This window comes from Sprattus sprattus (genome assembly GCF_963457725.1).
Source record: "Sprattus sprattus genome assembly, chromosome: 1".
In the NCBI taxonomy this organism is placed as follows: domain Eukaryota; kingdom Metazoa; phylum Chordata; class Actinopteri; order Clupeiformes; family Clupeidae; genus Sprattus; species Sprattus sprattus.
Genome location: NC_137920.1, coordinates 74112106 through 74122105, shown reverse-complemented (window position 1 = coordinate 74122105; position 10000 = coordinate 74112106). Strand labels below are relative to the sequence as shown.

Below are 10000 nucleotides of genomic sequence, written 5' to 3'. Positions count from 1 at the left end.
ATTGCCCACCCTGTCACTGATAGCAAGAATATTGTCCAGTTGTTACCCTGATTTCCAGTTATTATAATAAGTACAATCTCATGTCATTCCTATTCAGTTTTCAACTGACAAAAACATATACGTTTTTTTAGTATCCATTGTTCCACAAGTATTGAGAGAGTAGTTGAGAAATGTCACTTCAGGAAATATTTGAGATGTGAAATGTCCTTGCTGGCACAAAACATCCTTCTCATCTTTTTTTTTTCATTAGTGCTTGCCATAAATGTCAAGTAAGATAACGCTCGGTCCCACCGTAGCCCGTGACATTAAGTGACACCGTCTACACAGACCTGCATATTGGTTTTCTGAGAAACGATTTCATCACTCAATATCGCCTGCTTTTGTTACCTGTGTATGACCATCTATGATGCAAATTACATCCGCTAAATGACTTCTTTGACACATGGACAAATGAACACATCCAATGGATGCAGCAGGTACGGTACAGAGAACACATAAAAAAAATGAATTTTATCTGAATTATTGACTTGTACTATTTCAATCAATGGTAGGTTAGCAATGGTTTTGTTAAAAAAATAAATATTGACCTCAGACCATCTTCAAGGTGTTCAAAACTAGGGCAATATTCCACCTCAGGTACCATTCCTATTACATCTTGGATCCGGTATAAAGCCATACTCTGTAAACTCCTAAATGATTTTTATATCTACTTAAAAAGTGCCTTCAGTGAATATGGTTGCCATCCCTGGACTCTATCATGAAGCAACTTTTCATAGAAAATGTCCTTGCGAAACATTCATCATCATATACTTTAGATTTGTATTTTCTTTACATAACTAGATCTACGACCATCTATTTCAAATGAGTTGAGAAGAAACTGACAGGAGACAGACAACTGTTACACAACGGATAGCCAACCTTCCATTAGAGGTGATAATCCCTGGAAAAGCCAGATTAAGACACCCATAGTCCCCCCCCCCCCCCCCGTGTGGGAATGCTCGGCATACCCCTAATGCAGTTAAGATGGCGCATCCCCAGCCAAACACGAACGTGCGACACAAACAGAACCCTGGTGACCAGACTCAAGCAGGCGGGTCTCCACAGTACCCGGCCTCCCTCGGGGACGAGACGAAAGAGGGGGGGGGGGGGGCAGTGATGGTGAAGACACCGGCTGCTGCGGCAAGAGGGAGGGGGGAAGCTGTAGCGTCGTCGGGGGACAGCGGAGAGCACAGGAGGAGCTGGGAGCCAATGAGCGCTGAGCGCCGGGAGCGAGGAGATAAGAAAGCGCTGCCGTGGCACAGGGCCGCAGCAGAGGAGGCCAGACGAGGAGGCCAGACGAGGAGGCCAGACGAGGGCCCAAAGACAACACGTCTGAGCAGCAGGTGAATGGATCAGCTATGCGAAGCAAAGACAAGGCAATAAGAGGAGCGCTGTACACAGCCAGCGGTGCAGATGGGATTTAAACTGGGGGGGGGGGCTAACATCGCCTAATCAGCTGTGCAGAGTTATTAACTGACGCTAGTCGCCTTACGTAGGGAGAATGGTGGGGACGGATGGGGGTCACTATGAATCTGGGGGGGACATGTCCCCCCCCGTCCCAAGTGCTATCTGCGCCCCTGGTCTGAGCAGCAGGTGAATGGATCAGCCATGCGAAGCAAAGACAAGGCAAATGGAGGAGCACGGTACACAACATTCGGCCCTAGAGGATGCAGAGAGCTTATCAGTCCCTGCAGTGCCTTGTGAGGGTTTGTTGTTATTATTGCAGCCAAATGGTACTGAATTTGCTATGGCAATTCTCAAAAATTGTGATTCAAATTACATTGATTTTGAGGAGTTTTGTTCAATTTCCTTCAGAAAGATTGTTCTCCCACCATAATGCAGACATTCCATGACTGTGTTTTTTGTGTGGAAATATTGCAGTAATAAGAATAAACTGCAACTGACAATTGCAGGAGATCCTTGGATTTGCCTGAATTTGTGAAAATGCAAGATTGCTTATAAGGAAGCCTAGGAGCATGTCTCTAGAACAGTTGTCTCCGGAGCGATGCCAGAAACAACAAACAACTGGGCTCGGAAATCTACGTCATCATCTGCACAGACCGAGGAAGGCCTTCAGTAAGGACTTGGGACCGGATGGCTAAACTAGCAATCAAAGATATGCATAGCAATCAGAGGATATTGAATAAGACTAACATTGCTATGTCATTTACAATGCTCTGTATACCCAACGGTGCTCCCAAGCTGATGCTTGGAGATGGTACTTCAGGTGTTCATTTCATTTGCAAAACAAGACCCTCCCTTTCTAAAACTGCTTTCTCAAAGGACGGACCTTTATGCAATAAGTGGATTCTCTCTCTCTCTCTTTCTCTCTCTATCTCTCTCTCTCTCTCTCTCTCTCTTTCTCTCTCTCTCTCTCTCTCTCTCTCTCTCTCTCGCTCTCTCTCACACACTCTCTCTTTGTGCGTGTCCAGCGATCATGGCAGCAAGCATTTAAGAAAATGAAAACTGCAGAGGTTGCAAATGTATAGAGGAGTACACAGACTATTCTTTGGCCAGAATTATGCAAAATACAGCGCAGTTGTACACTAACAGCAAAGTAAAAAATGTGTCAGTGTTGAACATAGTATGAGGACATGCTGTTTAAATCACTGCCTTTTGTCCTACAGTAAGATGGACAGAACTATGCAGCTCTTCATGCTTTCACATACAAGTACTTCTAGTGATTGCTTTTAAGGCCAATAGGCTACATCATCATGAGGCAGCATATGAGGTCACACCTTCAGGCTATCATGCTAATAGCACGAGGTCCTAGCTGTCAAAGATCTCCTACGTTCAAAACCTCTCACCATCTTATAAATGCCAATAGGATATTGATATCATCATGAGAAAGCAGAGATATGAGGTCATACTTCAAAATATCATGCTAATAGCACAAGGTCCTAGCTGTTGAAGATCTCCTACGTCCAAAAGCCCTCACTGTTTGCCTGCTGAGACCCTACTGTTAGTCACGGTTCAGACCATGACAGCATGGTCATATTGATTGCACTGTTACTCACTCAAGATATAAACAAGGATGGCTTGAAGGCTAGCAGGTCTTCTGGAAAATGGAGAAACGATAGATTAAGTTTTTGATTTGCTCTGCCCACACAGACGAACCTACACACATGAAGACTGACTGTCTGTATGCTCACAGTGCAGTCCTTATAGGCAAGGCAGCCCTGATGGAAATCATCTTGGTAACACCTCCAGACAGCTATTCCTGTCATGGAGTCATATCTAAACGAATGGGGAGACATCTGTTGATGCTCAAACTAGACATTCAGATTCTAGACAACAGATTAAAAAAATTAAATCACAAGTAAAATATGAAAAACACTGAATAAATATGTTCACTCAAATGTGCCCCCACAAATGCCTTGTTTCTATGGTAACTGAAGAAAAATATCTAATATAAATCTGGACCTTCACCAACATGGCATTTGACTGTTTTCTAAGTAAAGATTGGGACATATAGTCATAGAGCTGCCATGGTTTGTTGTTCAAGCTCTGATTCATTTTTCATGAAGTGGTCCATCTCCATCACCTAAGGTATCTCTTACATCGATCAGCAAGCCCACAGAGTCTCTCTCAAAACACAAGTCCTGATTATTGAAGTTGAGGAGATGCCATGACCCGGGGCTGACTCAGCTGGCTTAAGCACTGGAGATAGGCGGAGAGAGAAAAGAGAAGGAGCATCAGTCCAGTGTCCTCTGTGTCACCCCCACAACTCCAACCAGAAGTGAAAAATGTCCAAGGATGGGCTTGGATGGAGCGCGTGAGAGCAGCAGCAGCAGTAGTAGTTGACTGAGTCTGGTTGATGCAGGCTGACAGGCATCAAGAGAAAAACGCAGATTCCCTGAGGGAAATGCCATTATAGCACCTACCGACCAGACATCATCTGCTGGTCAAAAAAAGACAAAGTAGTAGGTGGCAATGCTGTCACATTCAGGAGGGATTAGAAATGTTAGCCTGTCATCCTGATGTGGTACCGTAAAGGTAGTCTGGACGCTGCCAGCAGAGGTTAGCTGCAGATGTGCCCAGGGGAAAATCAAACAGCAGCACTGTGGTGAAGGAAGTTAAAGGAAGGGGGGATATATACTCAATGATCAAGCGCACATAAATGGCTACTTTTGTGGACGTGAAGTCGGCAGTGCCATCGAACCGCATGCAGAACGCCCACACCCACGCTAAACCCACCTAATCTATTTCTATCTACGTCTCTATGGCTACTCGATTCTAAGGGAAGGGACTGCCCATTAACCCTGGCTAGAGGCTAACTCAATCACGTTTACCCAGTGTGGCGGATGCTTGAGATGTCCAGGCCAAAATGGCCTACTCAGTATGGCTAGTCCTTTAAATGGTCAGGACCCCTCCATTCTGAGAAAAATAAGAATTGCCCCCCCAACATAACACTGTAATTCAGTGGTGTAGTGGTCCCTAGAGAAGTGGGTATACTCTTAATTTTTTTTAAGCAGCCCATACAGCACAGGATAATCGCTCTGTTTTGAGAAGTGGGTATACGCAATGCTGACTGAAAAATCAGTGGGTATACTCCGTATACCTGCGTATACCCTGGACTACACCACCGCTGTAATTTCAATTATATTAATAGTGCCTTGCCCCAGCCCAACGTGGGTCAAGGAAGAGAAGTGCTGGGATGGATCATTAGTGTCATTGTTGGCTGACTTCCAGTTAGTAGGCTACTTTGGAAAGGATGGCTTGGTTCAAACAGAGGATATGTCACACATTTCAGTACTTCTACCACTCAACACAGTAAAACATATTCGTCAGCTAGCAAGCAATTAGCTGATGTTTCTGTAACATTTTACTGTTCAGATTGTAAGCTTGATCAAATGATTTTAAGCATATTCTTGGAGATTCGTCATGACCCAAGGTCTTTTCTGTCTTTTGTCCTGGCCACAAAAAAGTAATTGCATTACAGTCAGTCTACCCATGCTTGACCCAGTTGTTGCTGATATTCAACTACTGGATCCAAAACTCTTTACTTTACTTTACAGAACTTTGCCTGGGAAATGCTGCTTAATAGATAGTACAAAACAGGAAAGCATTGGTGTCAGCATAAAGATAAGCATCCACCATTAATAACATAGGACTAGTAAGTCTTAGTGAAGCAGGAAGGCTTTTTTTGTGTGTTCTGTTCCAGATTTTGCATTATGTGGTCGACATGGCCAGTATACAGCATTTGCTACAATATCATGATTTAGGGTATGTTATTGACTTCATTTTGATTGAAAATGAGAGCTCGATTTATGTCTTTTTGTTTGCAAGTTACACTATTTGAGACCGCACTTTATTACTTCTGGGGCACGAGAAACGAAAATGTGCACATTAGAAAAGGCTCTCCCGGGTTCCATACTAAACGCATGTGGTAAAATTGAAAAGGTGGACAAACATGATCATGAACAGTTCCGTTTTCTGTTTTTGTAATTATAATTATAATAATTATAATCTGTGTTAAAGGTCATTGAGAAGCCAACAAGAGGAGCCTTAGGCCATTCATCTTCTGGATAAAAGTCACAAATGCATATTTTTAAAAATGACTCAACCCACAATTCAAACATCATCATGTAACCACAATGCCAAAACATGGTACAAGGCGATTGTTCTTTCCCCAAGTCGAGGTCGAGATCAAGGTCATAAGTCAGTACCAACTTACTTTTCTCACAACAGATGGCTAGTGCTTTATAATGACTAGCAGTTCAATTGCTATGGATACCAACACAAAACCATAATAATGCATCCTTAAAGTGTCTTACCACTTGAGGAGCGATGTTTCCATATGATGCTGGGGTCCGGTCGTCCGATGGCTAAACACATCAGAGTGACGTTGCTTCCTTCATTTACCGTGATGTCCGTTGATATGTTCACAATTTTTGCAGGAACTAAAACATAAAAACATACATATATTAGTTACAGTGATGGGGAAGCTACTTTAAAAAAAGCATAGCTTTGAAAAGCTAACAATTACTAAAAACTGCAGGTTACCAATTCACACTGGAGGAATGTGACCTACAGCAAAGATATTCAAGGGAGAAATCAATCTTGGTTAACCAAAGCTAGTTTAAACTACTTTGTAAAAAAAAAAAAAGAAGGCAAATTGACAAGGTGCATGTGATACGGAATTAAAACAAAATATAATACAAAAAAGTTGCATGCCATTAAAGAATGCCACTTGAGTTTATGCAGAAAGTAATACTGCACTGTTTATGGGAAAGTGCAAGGAATGCCAGCTCTGGTTTCGTATACAATGTCCTTAAGTCAGACAACTGCCTTCCAGAAGCTAGAGATCAGATGGGGGGGTATTCTATCTGTCCGCCGGTTTGTCGACACAAATTGGAGCCAGTATCTCAAGTCACAAACAACTAAAGGTGGATTCTTATTTCATTAGGCATTTTGTTGGCCTCAGGAGGCATTACAGATAGATGCAAACACAAGATCCAGCCCTGATGCTCACCCACACTGCAAAAAATGCCCCTCTAGATTTAAGACAAATAATTACATATTTAAGCAGGATTCTGCTTAAAACAAGCAAATTTGGCTGCCAGTGCGTTAAGCAAATTTGGCTTGTTAAGATTTCTTAAAATAAGTAATATTTGCTTGAAAAAGGTACAAATAACCTTACCAAGAAAGCACTAGGTAAGTACAATTTAGCTAGAAACAAGACCAACTAGATTTTTTTATCTCAATATAAGAGTAATAACACTAGGTTAGAAAAGCATTTTTTGCAGTGCATACCACAACAGGCTCCAGCCCTTCAGCCATTTCCATAGTGGCTCCAACATCCACTCTCATGTGTGACCACTAAATATATATCAATCTGTTCATACATGTCAAAGCCAAGTAAAGTGAGCTCTGCATTGAAAACAGTTGGCTGTGAAACTTTACTTGTTATGTACCCCCTTGCCTACTCTCAGACGGGAGGTGGTGCTACAGTGCTCAGTGTTCTCTTCACTATCTGCAGCTTTTTTTTATGTTAATAATTTATAAAGTTCTATAAAAACACTTCATCATCGCGTGAGGATCTAAAGACTGGATGCGCCTGCATCCCCCTTTCGAAATGGAAATAAATAGAGATTAGAAATCTGTGTTTGAATTACTTCAATGAATTCCCCATACACTGCTGATCAAGTACTATGACATATGCTAACATATTACCTACAGCTGTGACAACACAGTTGCAGGTGTAGGTGTTAGAAATATGAGGGTGTTAAGAGACTATGTGATACTTCCTACTCTATATACAGGAACTCTAGGAAGTGAGAGGTTAGACTGTTGACTGTGTCAGAAACTTTGCATTCCTTGCAAATCAAATGACTGACAATGTCATCACACACACCCCCCCACTGGACTGACAGTAGTGATAGTGAATAAAAAGGCTGACAACCTCTGGACATCACTGGGGACTATTTATTAAAAACACGTTCCACAGAATCACTTCGGCTGTATGATGGTTTGGTAGAGACATAAGGGTTCCCAGGAGTCTGACTTATATAATGAAACGATACACAGCGTATTCTAGGGCACAACAGCATGCTTTCTCTAAAACTGCCCTGCAGAAAAGTTGAAAAGGTGATTAAAGATTAAAATGTTCCAACTTTTCGAAGTAGTTAGAAAGGCCAGGCTGGCCTTTTAAAGCTTCAGCACTGTTTGATACAACCGAATACCCATTTACTCAAATACGTGTCATTAAACATGCAGTTTCAGTAGTGAATCTGAGGACAAACAGAATTTTTTTTTACACACTCGCACGGATATTTGAGTTAATGAAAATGTGCCTTAATTGTTACAATACATTCATGGCCTGCACACTTCCTACAGTGTTTGTAAAATTCAATTCTAATAATCAAAACCATAAATGTAGACTACCTACAGTAAATGTAAGAACCAACACAAAAAAAAATGAAAAAAAAAAAATATTAGTTAGTCATCCCCCTGTGTATAACAACTGCTATTACTCTATTTGTTAAAGCAAAGAAACCGTGTGTGTAGTCTGTAGGTGGTGTAACACAGCTTTTACTCATTTATAAGAGCTTACTGCATGAAACCGTCTGAGGGAGTTTGTTAATTACAGTGACCAATCGGAAAGCAGAAGCAATAATGACTGTGAAGGCGTTTTTCAGGAAGACACTCTGCATTAGTAAGATGCCCTTTCTTCAGTGAGGAAAAAGGCTCAAAGCTAATATCAAATACTGTCACATCATTACACTTGAGGAAACCAAGGAAGATATTCCAGTCCACTGTTTTATAGTGGTCTCTAATTTAATTGCTTTACCTCAACTGACGTACAGTATCTCAGGAAGCATAACATTGTACCGAAAGGCCTGGAAAAAGAAAGCGGACTATCTAAACGTAGGACAGCAGGTCTGGGAATCTAACTGCTGTGCACAGTGTCTGAGCAGATCTACAGACTTAGTAAATCCTTGAATTCTGCAGACTGTGCGTGATTAGGATCTTGATGTTTCCTCAAGATGCCAATTAGTGGCGAAAGCAAACGTAAATGCAACTGGGTGTTTTTTTTTATCCCATTGCCCAAAGAACAACAGACAAAACTACACAGGAACAGAAATGTTCTTTTTTTCTATCTGATAAATGTCAATAACATCACTCCTTAACTTGTCGACTTCCATCAACTCCCTATTATTTCTAAAGATGCCATTGCAGACCAAAGACATGTTTAAAAACTATAAGTATTTGCACATAATACGATTTGCATTGGCATTACTTTTGGTGGGACAGCAGATCATCTCTTTGAAAGCATTAACATTTAGAGAGGTTAGGTTTAGAGCCACTGATAAGCATCAATGTTTGTGGTGTCAGAGGTCATTTATTTTAGGACAGCAATTGTTTATAAGTTAATACTTTAATACTTTGTGAGATCACAGAGAAGAGACACGCAGTAGAAATGCAACATGTTGCATTGCACACCACACACCACCACTGCAAAGCCACCTACAGTAAACAAAGGCTTACTTTGAAGCACATTTAACCGGAGGCCACAGCTGACATAACTGATTCTGTGTGTGTTAGGCTCATTTCCCAGCAACGATCCCTTATCCACTGACAGTTATTTACTGTAAGATGATCAAACATCTTCAGTATTAACACTTACCTTTGGTTTACCTCAAAAAGATATCCAGCCACTCTTAAAAGCTTAAGTAATAACGTGTAGGTTCAAAACGGTTAACAAAGAGCTTTTCTTAATACTGCAGTAAATGATAAGCGGTTTTTAATTCTTGCCTTGACTACTGTGAATATCTGTGGAAAACATGATTATCTTGAACAACAGCATTTAACTTTGCCAATATAAATGTTAAGTGCTGATAAATGAAGTTGAAGTTGATGAATATCCTTCATGCAAAGCATAACTAATTTTTTCCACAATGACAAAACAGCGTTAAAGTACACCATCAAAAAACCATGAAATCTCCTCTCAAGTGATCCTTGAAAATTAAAAAAAAAAAACTCCATCCGGTGCTCTAGATTCACCTCTCTCAAGCATGGACACACAGCATCAACAACAGCAGACTTGTGTTAACTGCACTGTGCATGAATAAGTCATTTGGCACAGTCTCTCCTCCCTCTCAGTGCCTGAAGGGAAGTCTGAGAGGCTCTCATCTCATTGTTGCCCTCACGGCATCAATCCAGTCCCTCTCGCACTTAGACCTCCTAGCGCTAAGTGAAGACAACACGAGTGTCACGCTTAAAAAAACACTACTTCATCCATGCTTAAAATCTATTACCTCAAACGCACTCTGCTGCTGTTTTGAAATAAGCAAACCACCTATCCCAGGTATCTTTGGGGGAAAAAAATCTTAAACTAAGTGGCTTGAGATGAACTTAAAACACTACATAGACATTCATTTATTAATGTATTCATTCATTTATTCGTACATGCATATGTTCATTAAATCATTCATATGTTAATTAATACATTCATACG

General features: G+C 41.1%; 1 protein-coding gene across 1 annotated transcript in view; it reads right to left on the bottom strand.

Moving 5' to 3' along the window:
- Nucleotides 1-10000, bottom strand: part of opcml (opioid binding protein/cell adhesion molecule-like) — a gene marked incomplete at both ends in the record, with an annotated part of 71158 nt that overhangs the window by 19723 nt on the left and 41435 nt on the right. The window contains one exon of the mRNA XM_080835074.1: nucleotides 5817-5942. Within this exon, the coding sequence (XP_080691200.1) occupies nucleotides 5817-5942 (126 nt within the window). The remainder of the gene's footprint in view (nucleotides 1-5816; nucleotides 5943-10000) is intronic.